This window comes from Epinephelus fuscoguttatus, linkage group LG10 (genome assembly GCF_011397635.1).
Source record: "Epinephelus fuscoguttatus linkage group LG10, E.fuscoguttatus.final_Chr_v1".
NCBI classification, from domain to species: Eukaryota; Metazoa; Chordata; class Actinopteri; order Perciformes; family Serranidae; genus Epinephelus; species Epinephelus fuscoguttatus.
Window position 1 is genome coordinate 13864239 of NC_064761.1, and position 18796 is coordinate 13883034.

An 18796-nucleotide genomic window follows, 5' to 3' on the forward strand; every position below is an offset into this window, starting at 1 on the left:
GCAGACAGGAGGAGATGGGGATCGACCCAATGACTTGTAAAACCATGATTTGGTCCCACCTTAATAATAATAATGGCACATTCTCATAAAGAATAGCTCAACAGTATGCATTTTATATAGCTTTATTTTGTTTGAACAAGCACAGAAAACAGCTCCAGTCAGCAGCTTTATGTAGCAATACTTGTGCAGACTCACTGGCCTGGCAACTAAATATTAGTTACATGTGACATCATTTCACATAGAAATAAATCTCTATCGGAGGAAGAGAAGGCATTAATTTCTGACAGCATGAGTCAGTACATATACACTGATATGGCATCTGAGCTTCATATAAAAATAAATCTCTCAATGTAGGAAAATACACATCCAATCAACATTTTAAAGCAGGAAGCAGCATCAGGCAGCAGGAAGTACAGTAGATATGACTAGAACAGGTAGGTTTGAGTCAGAAAGAGACATTTCTGGAGTGAGTTGTTTGGGTCAGAGCAGTGGTTCTCAACCAGGAGTCTGGAGATCCCCAGGGGTCTTTGAGGGAGTCCCGGGGGTTCCCCAGAAATGAAGGAAGTGAGCCCAGTGTGAGTAAGAGTCCTAAGAGTGACTATTCTGATCATAAGTTTCACTTCATCCATGATTATCTCCTCAACTGTGGTCGAACTGTAGAATTCTGGGCTTAATCATGTCTAACAACCAAAATATTTTCAGTCCCTGAAGTGAAATCTTATCATGTGGAGGTCTGCGACCTAATGTGTATCAACATACGGTTCCTTAAAATATTTGAGAACCAGTGAGTTAGAGGCAATGAGAGCAAAGTATTTGATGCAGAATAGTTACCTATAAACAATTAATTTCCTTTAACTATATTATATTCCTTTGACATCCTTGCATGACAAAAGATATTACACCAAATCTCTTCTAAAATTGAAATGGAGTTAATTTTCTTACTACAAATCCAACAAAATGCAAGTTAAACAACATCCTTGACTCAAACCATCCAGACAAACAAATATTCATTCACTCCCCAGCACAAACCACAGGATGTTTTCTTTATGTTCTCCCCAAATCTGATGGAACCTGACCAATGTGTCAGAGTTACCCACTCCATTTATGTCCAAATGCTTAGATTAAAAAACACAGGAGTGAAAAATGGCTGCAGGTGGAACGTAAGCTGACTATCTGTTACCAGAGCAGTTCCCATCAATAATCGAGAATAAAAAGAGTTAACGCAGATTAACTAAATTATTTATCTTCTTAATTTTTCAGTGTTTGAGGAGAACACATGAAGCAGACAGACCTATGGACAAACATTCAGTCACTCATCATCACACTATCCCCAGCACAGCTCTGTGTGAAGGTAACACTAGTGCATATTCACTGATATGGCATTATCTTATTGTAGAAACACAGCCTAAAGTAAGGGAGGGTTGTGTTGTTTAGTAGTGCACACAGAGCAAGAGGCAGCAGAAAAAGAACAGCAATCTGATTTTTATATTCACATGAAAAATTATTTTTTTAGAAATGATTAGCTGGGTAGGGGCTTTAAGGTTAGGCTAAGCTAAGCTGAGCTGAGCTAATCACCCTCGGGCTCCAGCTCCTGAGGGACATATCGATTGTCTAATCTTGGCAAAAAAGTTAATAAGCATATTTGCCCAAATTAAAAATCCTTATCTAATAGAGAAGAGGGCCTGGTCACTGATCTCTCACTCACACAAAATAGATAGTAAAGGTAAAGTGATCTAAGTCTAAAGACTCTGTGGTAAATCAGAAATTAAAAGATTATCTGCAGCTCATGTGAGGTCAAAAATCAGATTATCTGTTCTTTGTAAAACTAACTTTAGAGAGAGAGACAGGCATACACAACCCATTAGATCAATGTAACAGGTGGCAGCATACACACTGATATGGCAGCTCACCCTCAGTAAACAAAGTGGCAGCAACACCTTCTCTCACCATGTCTGATTCTCATGGGCTAAAAGTCCTTTGGCAACTTAACTCTCTTATCTGCCATAAAAAAAGGGGACAATGTGCTTCAATTCAACACCGGCACTATTTAAATCCAAAGGCAGCTCCAACATGCCATTCTCTCATGTATTAAAATAACACACAATCAGGTAAAAAATTATGCAATTTTAGGAGAAAAACACAGATTCAGGTATAAAAAGGTGTCTGGACAGCAGGGCTAAACTGGACTTGAGTAAGGCTAAGATGGGTGAAGGTTCAAATCTAAAGATTTCTGTGTGAGAATTGGAGAAAAAAAAGACAGAAAAGGGGCCAGACATGAAGAGAGGGAAGACGCAGGAGTGGAAACAGGAAGACTAAAGAGGTAAGCGGTGAACAATAGAGGACGTAGGGGGGAAAGTGAGTAGGAGAAGAGGCTGGATGCCTGTGTCACATTACATCCACAGGTTGGTCAGCATGAGGCTGAACAGGGCCAGCAGCAGCAGCCATGAGGAGGACATCACTGTAAGAAGAAGAGACATTTGGAATTATGAGGAGGTTTTTGAATAAGAAAAAAAAGAAAATCACCTTCATCAATCTGTCCGTAATTTTTGATGATTAATAATGATTCATCCCATCTCTGCACTCTAGCATTTTCAAAATTATACCAATAAGCCCAAGAGGCTGTTTCATTCTTCATCCATTTTTCAATTACATGTCTGTATCTCAGACACCCCTGGCTGTATTTTGATGAAACAAAGAGATTAGAAAGAGATATTCACATTGAAACAAGCTGACATAATTGTAATTGATTGTGCTGTCCACACAGTCGGCTTAAACATTACCCTGTGCTGTAACATAGGCTGGCTGAATATTAAACAGTGATGAGCTTCTTATCAGAGCTTGACTTTTTTGGGAAAAAAACCCTAATTGCTTTCTCCTCAAGAGTTAGATTGATACCACTCTTATGTCTGAAGGATGAAGCTGGAGCCAGGAGACAGGCAGGTTGGCTTAGCTCAGTGACTTGAAAAAGGGGGAAACAGCTAGTCCAAAGCAGGGTTGTATAGAGTTGTTATCTGGCAGACAGAACTAAGTGTGTAAGCATTGGTAGTTCTGAGTCCTGCTCTGCTCCTGTGTCGTATGGGGTTCCACAGGGTTTAATTTTAGGACCCCTGCTTTTCTCACTGTATTTACTGCCTCTGGGTTCCCTCCTTAGAAAGCATGGTATTTCTTTTCATTGTTATGCTGACAATAGTCAGATATATGTGCCGCTGAAGAAGAAAGATGCTTTCTCGCTAAAACCACTTCTGTTATGTCTCGAAGACATTAAAGCCTGGATGGCCCTGAACTTGTTAAATTTTAATGAAAAGAAAACAGAAGTGATGGTGTTTGGTCCCAATGGCTCTTGTGGACGAGCAAGTCACCATCAAACTACCTTTGTGGAAAATCCTCAAGCACCCCTCTACTTGTCTCCCCCTTCCTGAAGGGGCAGAGCCTATATGTAGCAACAGCTCACAGGTGGCAGTCCTTTTCCCCTGGAGCACAAAGGAGCATGTTGATCTGCCTCATCCCTCCTGAACTTGAGTACATGAAATCTCAAACCAGCTCAAACCTCCTTAATATAAAAGAGTGAAATGGAACCTTCTGCATGTGCAAGTCTGCAAGCCTGCAGGTCCTTGAACCAGGCTTTCTAAATTCCTAACTATTCTTCAACCTTCACTAACGTTAGACAGAAAAATGTCTGCAAATTCCACCATAATTAAATCTGGTTTCTTAAACAGGACTCGATTTACTCTGGGCTTTGAACTTAGTCTTGACTCAGACTCGACCCGACCTGGACTTGGACTTGACTTAGACTCAGTTAAGTTGGTCTTGATTACACACTTGGTTCCACAGTGTAAGAATTTGCCTACTAACATCTTATAAGCTTGCTAATAAACACATATCTTGAGTGTGTAATATTACACCAGACAGAGCAGGCCAACTGTTGTTTACCTGTCTTTCCAGTCTGAGTCAGCTCACCAGATGCTGGCTGTAGTTTCATATTTAGTGTACAGATATAAGGGTGGTATCAATCTTATCATCTAATATTTAGCAAAAAATTTAATAAATGTTTTTCCTAAAATATCCAACTATTCCGTTACGTTGATGAAAAAAAAAAATTATCACTTGCTGTGCAGCTGGTGTATTCAGTTAAATTAGAAATGTGGAAGTGGCTGTGGTTCATACCGCCATTGTCATGGCAGCAAAAATTTGGGTTTCTAATTCAGCTTTAGTTACTTTATATTTCAAACATTAAAAACATCAATCATTCTGACTGACACCGGATCGTAAGGAATGATTTATTTGTGGTTACCTGCAGTCGATGAGTTACACTCCATGTTGACCAGTGAGTCCATGTAGCCCTGGCCCAGCCACTCCTGGTAGGTCTTTCTGTCACCGACACCCACCAGGCGAACAGTGGAGTCTTTGAAGATGAGATCTGTGCCCTCATAGGCCTGTGAGTCAAACATCCTGAAACCAGTACCTGTGTCACTGCCGAAAAATTCCTACAGGGAACAGAGAGACACGGAATAAACACCGAAACTGACCAACATAATTAATTACCTAAATTCCAGTCAGCCACTCCTGTGAAATCAATTCCTGTGTGGATCAAGTGGAGCACTTTTGTTTTTGATGGTTAAACGTTAATACTGTGTTTACACAGTTTTTATTATATTTCTTTTATACACTTTTTAAATTGTACATATTTTTGTGGGAGTATAGAATGAACTAATGTAGAACACATTCAAGGAAGGAGATGTTCTGTTTTTTAACAAGTAAACTCTAATATACTATTATAGTTTCCTTGTGTTTAGCACTGATTTTATATCACAATCTTATACTAACTTTACTTCCTCTTTGTTCTCAACTTTTCCCTGAAGAGGGAAGTTAAACCTGGAAAATGTGGTTCTTGTGCACTAACACAACACAAATTTAAACACAACAGAGTTAAAACCACTATTTATAGTTTCTTGGTGCATTTATCTATGTACCAAAATGTAAAAAACAAACAAACATTTCATCACCAAAAGAACCCTTTTCACAACATCTGTGTTTATCTTTTGGATTTGATTGTCCAACAAGATAACTTGCTGTGATGCTCTTGGGCAGCAAAGTTCCAATTCTCAGATGTCAGAGCATCCTTAAATGTAGCACAGAAAATGTATATCAATGAGTCCTTTACTGTAAAGGATTACCTGTCTTTGCATGTTGGTGGCTTATAGCGTCTGACTCATTCACACTCTTACCTGTGCGCGGTCCAGGAGTCCATAGACAGCGTGGATGTTGGTGCTGGGCCGAACCATTACGGCGTGGGAGGGGACTCTGGCCAGGTGACAGTGTCTGTACTGTGAGACCTCAGCTTTAGTGTCCTGAGAACAGAGCAGCTGGAAGTCTGTAGACAGGAGATCTACTGCCCAAGATTCACCAGAGTTACCTGAACGCACAAAGTGAGGTGATTAATTGTGTCCCGTAAAACAATAAGACTCTTAGAAGGGGTCATTTTGTATAGTGGGGTTTCTTGTCTTACCATCAGTGTTTTGGAAGACAGTAGAGTGCTTCACGAAAGCCACATCTCCCTCTCCCTTCGCCAGACACCTGAATGGACACAAAGACACACGTGTGACATAAATTGTCAAGTTGTTGAAGGTGACAAAGCTGCTAAATTGGAGAGGCTATTTTGGCTTCCCTGTTTTCAAAAGTAAAAGTCACAGCTCCAGCTGACAGCTGGAGCTGGATCAGTGCCAAAGATGCTGCCCAAAAATATGTGGTTCTTTCATAAAAAGTTAAAGTCTGTGTAGCCACTAAAAACTTCAATTATACTCAACTCCCAAACTATGTTACACTGTAACATTGAGGACACCAAGAAGAGAAAATTCTAGAATGTGAATACAGAGTGGGGAAAAACTTGTGTGTAACACGTAACCCTGACGATGTGCAGGGGTTTGGGATGTTACCTGAAGGCACCATCGTATCCATCATACAGGTCTTTTCCCTTCTCACATTTGTTCTGTCCTGAGCTGTCACCCACACACAGACCACACAGGTTGCTGGGGAAACCGGGCTGGTTGGCACCCGGTACGCAGCTCTGCTTGAAGAACCCTCCGACCGCTGAGCATCATGGGAAACAGGAAAACAGAAGGAAAATTCAGTCTTTTGGACTCGATCTGTTTTATAACCTGCTCTACCAAAAAATACAAAAAAGGCTCATTCCATCGATTATACATGAAGTTGAGTTTCCTAGTTTAGTAGGCCTACTACTCGGCCTGTAACCACAGTCATATAATGTTCTCTGTGGCTTTTGAGGAGCTTTGTCAAGTCTCAACAAATCATGTAATCTTGGATTGGGCTACAAACTACAGATTTTTAACATAAAGGATGTGAAACAAACTGAAGGTGTGGATCTGCAGGCATGTCATCAGATAGCTCCAGACACTTGTATGATTGCAGAGTTGGTCGTGAGGGTTGATTTACTTTGCTTTGACAATATAAAACTATAACCATTAAATCTGAGTTTAATTGCAGTGGACTGTGGTTGACATGAGGCATCGTGTCCCAGTTGTAATTACTACTTGGGTGTTGACATGAGTGCAGTTTACACAGTATAAAACTCATAATTACGCTAACTCCATTATGCAAGACCTCCAACTTAATTGAAGTGCAATGCTAAATGGTGTTTAAATGACACAAATCCACATATGCCTTAATTCCTAAGCTTGTGTGATTATTACTTAGCTGTTGACTGATTACATAAGTCACAAAGCCAAACATGACTGTAAAAAGCCATGTTTGCTATTGGAAATGAATGGATAGTGAATGCGTGGTCAGCAACAATACACCGCATTCCTTCCAGGCTTTAAGTCTTTTAATGTGTCAATGTCAGGTCTATTGTTTTGATAACAAAAACATATCACATATAAAATCCATCTGCTGTAGGAAAATAAAAACTATGGCTGAAACATTAGTGAATCGACAGATAATCATTTGAGTCATCAAGTAACAATGCTGAGCTTTGTGTGTAAATGTCAAGATATCTCTGTTTTATATAAATGTAAACCGTAATGGGCATATTTCATGCAGTCTTACATTTTATCGAGTTTCAGTATTTGTGCACTGGATCTCTCTGAGTTCTGACTCCTCCAGCTCACACCTTTGTGACACACACACAAAAACACCCCACTGACCTTGGGGTATCTGACACTGCTGAGGTGTGATCAGGCCTCTCTCCATCAGCGTTGCTATGGGAACGTTCCAGCCAGCCGTGCGACCGTATCCAGTGTGACAGGAGCGACGGCCACGCAGGTTGTCAAGGTTACGGATGTCAACGCTACTCTTTTTCACCACTGCGACTGCATAGTACATGGAACCATCGCGGTCGGCTGCAGAGAAAGAACAAAAGACAAGAATTTGTGACACACTGTTTGTGTGAGTCTCTGTGTGTTTGTGTTTTTACCTGTGTAGCTCTCGGCAGTGGCAGGGACCAAGCCGTAGTCTTTGCCTGCTGTGTAGATGTAACCTCCATCCAGAGTGATGGCATCAGCCTCGTTGTTCTACATGAAGGAGAGAGCAGAGATTGAGATGCCAGAATGACTAAAAATAAAAAAGTCATCAGTTGGTGTTAGAAATTTCCAACTCCAAGTCGTACACTTTGTGTTTCAAGTTCTAAAGAAGTCACTATGTCCCTTTTACTACGTTTAAAGTTTTACCAGAGTATATACTGACAGAGAAATACAAAAATAAAAATGTCTGCAGCATGGCTGTATAGATGGCACTGTCTGTCGGTCAGTCCACCACGTTTCAGATTGAAATATCTGAACAATCTCTGCGCTGATTGTGATGGAACTTTGTACAGATATTCATTGTCCCCAGAGGATGAATCCTGCTGATGTTGATGATACCATGACCTTTGTTCCACCAGCAGGTTGACATTTGTGGTTATGTTGTCTGTCTTCACTGGTAAATGCACCTTTCCCTCCTGCTCGCACAGCATGATCGAATTGTGAGTCTTTTTTTTTAATTTGTCAAGTCAAGTCTAAAGTCATCACATCCTTAAGTCAAGTCTGACTCTAGTCTAAGTCTTATGACTCAGGTTCACACCTCTGGTTTAGAATCAGTGTCTTTATTTTGTAGTTCTTCTACCAAAGACTGTTAAATGTCCTGCTGAGTACAATCTTAGTCACACATCTTTATCAACCAAATCTAAGTGATGATCAATATCACAAATGTTTATGTTACAAAGTAAACATCTCAGATCAGTCTAAAAAAATCCAGTCTCCACTAGATTCTAGTGTTAAATGATTTAAGTTGAAGTGAATGAATACCACTGTAGAATTCTTCACAAACTGGCGTCTGTTACCTTTATTTTCTTCATGCAGTCAGTCACGGACTCTCCGTAGATACACTTAATAGATGGAGTCAGACCTTTACTTTGGAAGGCCACACTCATTTCAGCACACTTCTTTTGCTCACCGCTGGACAACACACACCACCGCAGCGAATCTGGCATATTTGGTGGATGGGTAGTGAAGGAAGAAAGAAAGATTAATGGCTAGGTAGGTAGACAGGTAGCCCAGTTAACCAGACAGGATTAAACTAATATTTATTTATCAATACATTTCACACAGAGGCTACCGGGAAAGCCATGAGTGCTATTTTTGTTTCACCTTCAGGTTTACAGTCCATGGCTCTCAGAGCGTTGTAATAGAAACGACCCATCCACTTCTTGGGGTCATCTGACTCGGCCCCCTGGAACATGATGGATGACTCCGAGAAGAGCACAGTTCCTCCTCCATAATCAGTAGATGAAAACATGCTGAAGCCCGACTTCTCCTGCAGACAGCAAGGTACACTCAGTTAATCTCACAAATAGAATCTCACAGTAATGTGGCATAGTGCATATGTGACTGCTTTACTTTGTCTTTACTTCACTTTTACACCAAAAACTGAATTGTGAGCAGCGGTCCTGTTTGGACGTACCAGGCCCTCAGTCAGCATGTTGAACACCACAGAGGGAGTGACGTGATCGCCGACCACAATCCCACGGAACGGGATGCGGACCAGATGGCATCTTTTCCAATCAGAGACAGGAGCTCTGGTGCCGTCACGACACAACAGCTCATAGTCTGATGACACCAGTGTTTGTGCCCAGGCTGGGCCATGACCTGGTGAAAAAATGAACAGTTAGCTAAAAGTTGACAAGCTCACAACAAAAAAGTTGCATGTGTCACTAGTTACTGAAACAACCAACTAATGACTGACTATCCAGCTAACTAAAGCATTACCATCAGTGTTATCCAGGACAGTTGTGTGTTTGATGAAGGCCACCTCTCCTGCACCTTCAGCCATACACCTGCAGACACCAAACAAAAGGGAGAAAAAGGTTATAATCAAAGGTGCACGCTACCTGCAGAATTCCACCGCAGCTGCTTTGAAAGCGTTCCTCAAATCCAACGTCAAATAAGTAAATAAAATAAAAAAGAGTCATATTTCAAATACTGTTAATATCAAAGGAAGGCTTCTAGATATATCGTGGAGTAAAAACAAAAAGACATCCACTCCATATGTACAGTTCTGCGTATTGTAAGCAGAGTATGGATGTGTATTACCTGAAAGCTCCTTCATAGCTGTAGTATCTCTCTTTGTCACTCATCTCACATTTGTGCTGTCCAGCACTGTCTCCTACGCACAGCTGACACAGAGACGCAGGGTCACCGAGCTGGTTTGCTCCAGGGACACAGCTGGCATTGAAGAAATGTGCCACACCTGACAACACAAACACACAGGTCTCTCCAGCTTTCTGTATGTACAGTCTCTATAGGTATAGATATGTATGTATAATGAATGTTTCCTACCCTGTGGGATGTTGCAGCCCATCACAGACATGTAGCCCTGGTCGATGAAATATCCTAAAGGCATTTTCCAGCCGGCTGTGCGGCCTTTCCCGGTGTGGCAGCTTTTTTTTCCTTTCAGGTTGTTGATGTTGATGCCAGAATTTGCTTTCTTCACCACAACAACTGCATAGTAGGAGGCACCAGTACCTGAGGCAACAATAGCACAGGTGTTAACATACATAATGACAATAAGTTCTGTAAGGCAGCAATGTACTATTGGCTATGACATTCTGGCTCTGTGATCTAAGGTCTAGGAGGTCAAAGTGTAGACTACCACTCCTGTTTTAGGCCTATACAGAGATTATAATCAGGGTAACAGGTGTGATAACTGAATCAACATACTCCAGGTTATCCATGATATAGAACTAAACAATTTGGGAAATACGTTTGCTCACTTTCTTGTCTCATGTCTGTGCAACAAATTTGAGCAACAGGGCAGCATCTAGCTTAGCTTAGCTTAGTTTAACACAAAGACTGGAAATAGGGGGAAACAGCTAGCCTGGCTCCATCCAAGAAATAGTCCAGCATGTAACTTCTCATATAAAGACAAATTATTATTTCTATATTACATTTTTTATAAACAAATGGCAAGTCAAGTGTTAATTACTGATCTTTAAAGGTGCTTCTAGGTGAATTATTTAACCTTTAGACTGAGCCATGCTAGCTGTTTCCCTCTGTTTCCAGTCTTGCTATGCTAAGTCTATGCTAAGCTAAGCTAATGGCCAGCTGGCTCACCATCACATTTAGTGTGAAGACATGAAAGTAGCATCAATATTTTTCTCTAATTCTGGGCAAGAAAGCAAACTTGCACTCTATAAAATGTCAGACTATTTCTTTAAATATTAAAACAGCAAGCTGAATAACTTAAGCTAACCTGTCTTTCTGAGGTGCAAATCTGACTGAGGAGCAACAGTTTAACTCTAATAAATCACTTTTCACACCTGTCTTTCTCTCTGAATCACTACCTCCATCTCTTTCCTTCCACGTCTTTCTGTTAGAATCTCTCTTACATGAAGAAAAAACACATCTTACGATCAGCTTTTGATTCAGCGGCAGCTATCTTGAAGGACGCGGTCTTCCCCAGATTGTAGATGTCAGATGCGAACATGGACAAGGCGTCTGCTTCTTTTTTCTGCCGAGACGCACCAAACAAAAAGAGTAGTGTTCAAATATCAGGGAGTTAAAACTTAGACTCATGAGGGCAACAACTTAGAACAATGAGAGTCTCTGTGGCTTTGGGATGATTTTGAAATTGCAATGCAAGAGAAAATGTTCTGGACTGGTGAAAATACTTAATAGTTTTTGTACATATTTCCTTATACCATAGGCTAGATAGGAAAATGATCAGGGTTGGTTGGCTACATGGGGTGGTTGGCAACTTGGCACACAGCTATTTTTTGGTCCTTTGAAGGTCACAGGAACAAAAATGTATCATCAAATGTTTGCTTTCATCACCTGCACTCATCTCCTTTGTTAAAACCCCTGAAAGCCACTGAGCCCCACCAAGCCCTACTTTTGGTGAGGATTACATTTATAGTATTGAAAGTAAAAAAAGTGGTCTATCAATACTTGTTGACATTTTATCTACCTAGAAATTGTTTTGGATTACTTTCCATTTACATTTCCCTCTATATTGTCACAGATTTAACCATAATGTCAAGACGGAAGAAGGTGTGTGTGTGTGTATTCTTATTTTTTAATTTAATGTAACTTAATTTTGTTTATCTATTTTTATTTTATTTTATTTTATTAAATTAAAATAAATTTATTTTTATATTATATTTATTTTTATTTAAAATTATTTTATTTAAAAAGGATTTATCTATTTACTTATTTTCTTTATCTTTATTTATTCATTTATTTTTTATTTTTTGTAGGACGTGCGGGGTGGGGGTGGGGGAGTTGTGTAAAAGAAAAAGGGGAAAAATGTTATCTATGTTAACTTAATTTCAGTGTACTGTACTTATAAGATGAATAAATAAATCTGTTAAAAAAAGTGGTCTATGGACTGAATGTATAATAAAACTCTGTTAGAGATATTGTAAATGTGTAACTTATGGTTAATAGACAAATGAGTCATCTACATTTTGATACAAGATTTAACAATGATGGTAGCTGGCTGACATAATTTCATCACAGAGTTGGGTCAAATGTGAGTAGGGTTGGTTGGCAACTGATAATTTAAAAATGCGCTAGTCTTAACTGTGACTGTATTTTGAGAGATTAAAACTATTTTGTGAGTTTTAAGCAATGTTTATATTGTTTTTTAATTATTAGCATTTTGAATGGCCATTGGCAGAAGTAATTACACATTCCCACTGATGAGTTTCCTAAAAAGTTATAGTTAGCAGATATTCTATTAAATGATGATGTTTTCTGGTTCTTCTTTGAAGCAAATGGTCGAATTGTTTCTACTAATTTAGAAAACATTTGTGTACATTAAAACACATGTATTTATAGCTGAGGCCTTAATTTGCTGCTGGTCAGAATATTCTACGTAACTCATGCCAGAAAGGTTTAGCAGATAGTGAAAAGTGTGCCAACCATCCCCGGTCTCCCCTGTAATTTACTACTCTTGTGTTTCACCCTTAGTTCAGCTTCTGATATATAGGACATCCTGATTTCTGGAAATCTTTGTGGGTGTCATAAACCCAGTGTGCTTTGTGCTGCCTGATAACTGTAACCTCTCACCCATGAACAAGTTTACTGCAACCTTCCACGCAGGCCTTGTTCCTATCTTGTTATCTGATGCCTGATTGTGTGTTCTGCCATTCAAAATTTTATTAGCTCTTAAAAAGTCATCTGATGTCCTGACTGATAAATGAATAGATGATGATATTAATAAGATGTTTTACAATACAGGAGACTGTATGATTATAAAGTAAAAACTGTAATCGCAAGTTATTTAAACATGCTGAGTTCATTCAAAAACCAACCTGTAGTTTCTGAACGCAGCCCTCAACCGTCAGTCCTTTGACGCAGTCTAGGGTCGGACGGATGGAGACGGCGGCGAAAGACTGCGACATGGCCTGACATTTCCTCTGCTCTGCGTCTGAGATGGTGCACCATCTGATGTTGCCCTGGCCAGACACTGAGAGAGAAAGAGACACACAGAGACCACTCATCATTCTTTTATTAAGCTATTCCACCAAATGATTCATAAAAACATCTTGTGATCTCAACTATCCAACAACTATGATTATATTATGCCTTTTTCACTGCATCTTTGCAGCAGTACAGGACAGTGCTTCCCAACTAGGACCCCTCAAGGGGCCACATTATCAATTTGCAATTATGCAACCTGTGACGAGGGATGAGTAGATGTTGCTAGTCAAGCAATAAAGGTTATGAACCAGTGTCTGATGAATAGCAAACAATATATCTACTCTTTCTGTTTCAGATTAAGGATATTTTATGTTGGAATTGTTGCCTCACTCTTGCCTTTAAAAGCATTTATTGTTGTGTGTATCTTCACCTCTGGCACAACCAGCAAAACATCAAATCATCAAACTATGTTAAATTTAACCTCTAAGACAATTGGTTTTGCATGGCATCACAATATGGCACAGAATAAGACACAAAAATTTTAATTATTCAAACAATATATGTAACTATGACACTGTATGTAACTTTAAAGTGCATATAGTTTTAAAAGTAGTTTTTAGTGTATATAGTTTTACCAGTTTGTAGTATTAGCAGTAGAGCTCCCGCTGTCCTCCACATGGCCATGGCCTCGTCCTCTCTTCCTCTCTCCGGTAGGTAAAACAACCTCTTTTACCTTCTCCTCTATTTTATATACGATGACTCCTGAGTCAAAGTTCAGCCTCTATCTTCAAGACCTAGCTTAAAGTCCACGAAGAAAGTTCAGAGGAGGCTGTATTTAGTGATTTACAACTCTACATCAACATGTCATTTAGGAGTCACAAGACTATCAGTTCGAGTAGTGTGGAGTTTATGAAGTGCGCCTCTCTGGTATACCTGGCCTGACACGTCTCTGCTGCCTCTGCTGCTTGGCTGCATGCCAAAGTCTGCACAGAGAGGTCTTTTTACAGTAAACCCCTCCTTTGCTTTTTCTGCGTGGTGCTTTTCCACTGTTGGGAAAAAGGAAAGAAGGGATTGGTCACTGACTCACTACTCTGGTCACTGAGAGGAACAACATGGAGACAAAGAGTCTGTTTACCTGCCTTGGTTGCTAACTTTGACCTTGTCTCTGAGTTTTAGAAGTTTGTCCTGTGCAGAATATGTAGAGAAAGTCAGTTATTCCAAGTTGCAGACACTGTTAACTGAGGCTTTGACCATGATGTGGGTTCTCTGGTGGCTCAGGGGGCTAATGATGCACATGTGCTCCACTGCTGATGTTCTGGGTCTGATCTGGGCTGGGGCCTGTCATCCTGCTCCAAAATTATAAACAAAATCAGTTATTACCAGGGGTGGAACACAATGACATAAATTTACTCATGTAGTACTGAAATACAAATTTGAGGTACTTGTGCTTCATTCAAGTATTTCCATTTTAATGCATTTTTAACTCCACTACATTTATTTGATGGCTAATCACTTTAAAGAGCTTACATAATAACATATGAAGGGCGGCACAGTGGTATAGTGGTTAGCACTGTCGCCTCACAGCAAGAGGGTTCCTGGTTCAATCCCAGGAGGAAGCCCTTCTGTGTGGAGTTTGCATGTTCTCTCTGTGGGTTTTCTCCAGGTACTCCAGCTTCCACCCACAGTCCAAAGACATGCAGGTTGGGAACAGGTTAATTGGTAACTCTAAATTGTCTGTAGGTGTGAATGTGAGTGTGAATGGTTGTCTGTTGAGGGTGCCTCTTTGCCAAATGTCAGCTGGGATAGACTCCAGCCCCCCGCGACCCTCAAGAGGATAAGCGGTTATGAAAATGGATGGATGGAGTACATAAAATTGTTAGCTTCAAAAATCAAAATAAAAATGCTGCTTACACATTAATGCATCAACAATAATAATCTAAAAATATTAGTTATAAGATATGATAGTTTAACCTGAACCATTTTTCCACATTGAGTACTTTTTATTGGTCCACGAGGCTGACGCTGTCTCCACATTTAAGAGTCAGCCTATGACTTTCCTCTTTGATAAAGCCTATAGTTAGGGCTGGCTCAGGCCCGCCTTGGACCAGCCCCTAGTTAGGTTGATATCGGCCTAGAGTGCCGGGGGACTTCCTATGATACACAGAGCTCCTCTGTCCTCTCTCTCCATCTGCAAACATTAATGTCTCATTAATGCATGTTACTAACTTGGCTTCTTCCCCCCTTGGCTTTTGTGCTTTCCCACGTTGCAGGCCTGCATGGATTGGGGTTGCGCCTAGATTGCAAGTCACACGTGCGCTACTGCCTTGGTCTTGCCTGATGCCTATTATTAGTCATAGTTCTACAATTATTATTCACATATGAGTAGGCTATTATTGTCATATATATATATATATAGAGAGAGAGAGAGAGAGATATAGATATATACTTTCATGTACTACTACTTTAAGTATTCATATTTCTATTATTAGGGGGGCAGGAGGTGTTCTTATTGAGGATCCAGGGAGGGACAGAGGGTGTAAAGCCCTCTGAGGCAAATTGTGATTGGGCTTTACAAAGACAATTGAAAATCTGACTCGTTACTTACTTGTTGTTTACTTTTACTTGTCACGAGTAAAACATTAGGACAAAAGTAGGACAATAATCACTGGAACTTTGTGCTCCTCTTCTACAGATTATTAATATATTGTTTTTCCCCTATCCTTACTGATGGCTTGATATGTTTCCAAAAACACTTGATCTGTGACCACCATAACATGTTGAAAAAAATCATTCTCAAACACTACCTAATAATACACTGTCCAAGATATTTTTTTTAAAAAATGGCCGTCATATTCATATGTGATGTATGCAATTTGAAGCAAGATGCAATTTTTTTTTTTTAAAAAAGTCTGTAAAAATTTTCAAAAACCTTACAAAATCTCTAGTAGGGCAACATCAGTGTCAACTGGCTTATACTATGTAAATTATTGTTTTAATAGGTTTTAGGTTAGTCCTCTTAAAGTTAAAACAATTAAGAGGTGGAAAATTACTATGTCAAACATGAAATTTAGATTTGTGTGCTGATGTTTCAGCTACAAATTGGGTCAGAAATGATGGCATTAAGTACCAGATTGATCTATTTATATGCACTGGAACATCTAACAACTTACCTGTGTTCAAGGGGATCTGCAATATCATAACACATGAACAGCATGCTTTCATAATAGGTTGTGCTGTTGACACACTGTACTTTGATGAACATTTTCATGCATAGTGTATAGAGGAGAAAAAACAAGCAATGAGAATAAGAGCATACATTGTTTCATATTACTATATATTTTAACATGTTTGTGGTGCAGATGTTTTAAAATAAATGTGGTTGAACCAAACAAGACCTCTTTATTTTAGCAAGCGTCATTTTTTAGTTATTTAGAAAAGCTATTTTTACACCTTACAGTGTTAATATGGAGGTTATACTTATATCGTAAACAAACAATTTCTCAACACTAAATACAAGTATTGAGAAAAACTAACACTGGGTAGTGTTAAGAAGTGTTACATTTTAACTCCAAAAAGAGTTAATAATTACACTTGGTTAGTGTTAAGATACCAGCTCTCCAAAACTATTAACTCTTTGTTGTGTGGATCCATATAGACACTTCAAAAGTGTTGAAATCAAAGTTAATATGCTGACTTTGCTGTGTAATGGAGTAACTTTACACTGTGGTATTGCTTCTTTCATTAAAGGATCTGAATACTTCTTCCACCGCTGCTTCTTTCCGAATTAAAAAAGGTCTCATGTGCAAGGCTAACTGACTCTATAAATGTCATTAAATCTTAATTACTTTGAGGCCAAAGAGTTTGCGGGAGTGTCATAGATCAAAATTAAATCTCTGACTCTCCTCAGTAAAGATGGGAGTGTATTTGTAGCAAGTAGCTGCTTCAAATTAAATTAGTTCCAGGAGAGTTATAGTACAAAGAAAACGGGGTGAGTGTTACTAGAGACACAACAGCTTTATGGCATTTGGGACCTGAGCTCCCTTTTCCCTTGTTTGATAAGACAATGCAGTTGAAGTGTTTTGGCTACCTCAATCACAGCTTCAACAGGTTCTGTACCTTTCTGCAAACTATGAAGCTGGCAAATAAAAGCCAAAACCAGCTTGGAGGACATTATGTTATCATAATAAAATTTTTCTGCCAACATCTGGTCAAACACAGGAAGGCAGCCTAATCATAAAAGTCTGTAATTGCTCTGATTGTTCCGCTGTGGTCATACTCTGGTCGCAGGCCAACAAACAACATCACTAAAGCATAGCTGATAGGAATAGCAATGCTTAAAAAATTATGTATAATGAATAAAGGCAGCAATATCAGCTATTATCTCTAAAGTAAGGCATAAAGTGGACACATCCAGTGGTTACAGGTTGGAACAGTATTGCAGTTATTGTTAGGTTACTGTTAATTTGACTGCAGAAACTGACACTACAGTTATTTGGGGAGTCCGATTAAGTGTATGTCACCGCTACGTTCATAAGACACAACGTGACAAAGTGAGGATGACACGGGGGTGACAGGCGGAGTCATGTGTCAGTACGCTGCTATTTGTCCTTTCCAACCTTCAGCACCTAACGTCAGCTGACCTGAGAATCTGCTGTCAAGACTTTCTCTCTTAACCCTCGTGTGACCCCTGGACATTTTTGTCCATTTCCAAAATTCAAAACTCCCTCACAGAGAGATTAAAGGTCACAGGGGGTTGATTTTTTTGCATGGGGGTGTCATTCTGGGTTAAATTTCAAAATCCCAACTTTCAGCGTGAAAATCCATTATTTGAGCCTGTAATGCATTTTTATCCCGGCAACAATACAAATGGCTAAATGACAGGTGGACATTTTTGTCCACTTGAAGGGTCATGGATGGGATAAAAATGCATTACAGGTTCAAATAATGGATTTTCATGCTGAAAGTTGGGATTTTGAAATTTCACCCAGAATGACACCCCCATGCAAAAAATCACCCCCCTGTGACCTTTTCTAGGACACTACAAAAGTTTCTAGAAAATGGACATTTTTGTCCACTTGAAGGGTCATGGATGTAACTTTTTTGAAGGGGAACACAAGGGTTACATAGAACATTTATGAGCTGTTTCACGCTACATAATTGACATGCAAAGAATCCTTTTTTTAAACACAGCAGATCTCGCTGTCTCTCACGTGTTTCACAATAAAACTGAGGTCTTCTTATATTCACGTACAGCCGGCTCTGCGTGCATCCAAAGTACCTGTAAACACAGTTTTATAATTCATGGTGACTTATATCTCTGTTCACTCTGTAGTTTACTGCAGGAAATTAAACCCTGATTACTAGATTATGGCTCCTTGTACCAAAGGACCGGATGAACTCAAGGAGAGCGAAACTGTGAACTTTAGACCTCCTGCTTTTGAATGAGGAAAGCTTCAAGTGAGATCTGTAAAGATGATTATGAATAGATATATTGGAGAAAAGACCTTGATCATAATTTTCTTAAAACAACTAAAACATCTTGACATCTAGCAAATCACTTCAGCAGCATGTTTCTCTCAAAATGTTACCTTTCTATAATCTTTGCCTTTTATTCATGCCCCTTTCCTTTTGCTTTATTATTGTTTTAATCTCTACAGTTAGGACAACTTCTGTGCTTATTTAATTTTTTTTTTTTTTACAGTCCTGTAATTTCCTAATAATTTCTAATAATAATTTTCTTTCCTGGAAAGACCTATGTAATTCAGTACTTATTAGATGAAAAATAAAGATACACTTTGGATCATGTGCCAGGAAAACCAAGAGAGTGTAAACTTCTCGGCAGGTCAAGCTGAACATGCAAAAATATTATATTTGTTTACACATGA

The 18796-nt window shown here is 39.3% G+C and overlaps 1 protein-coding gene across 1 annotated transcript; it reads right to left on the reverse strand.

The window, feature by feature from the left end:
• Positions 1–106: 106 nt before the first annotated feature.
• On the reverse strand, positions 107–13816 carry meltf (melanotransferrin). The gene is made up of 16 exons (XM_049588749.1): positions 13547–13816; positions 12803–12957; positions 10899–10998; positions 9828–10013; positions 9582–9738; positions 9258–9325; positions 8953–9137; positions 8640–8805; positions 8333–8475; positions 7430–7526; positions 7161–7355; positions 5934–6087; positions 5507–5574; positions 5226–5413; positions 4292–4484; positions 107–2458 (listed from the first exon to the last, which is right to left on the reverse strand). Exons 1-16 carry the CDS (start codon positions 13593–13595, stop codon positions 2391–2393), a joined length of 2172 nt encoding a protein of 723 aa, XP_049444706.1. The 5' UTR covers positions 13596–13816; the 3' UTR covers positions 107–2390.
• Between the last annotated feature and the right edge of the window lie 4980 nt (positions 13817–18796).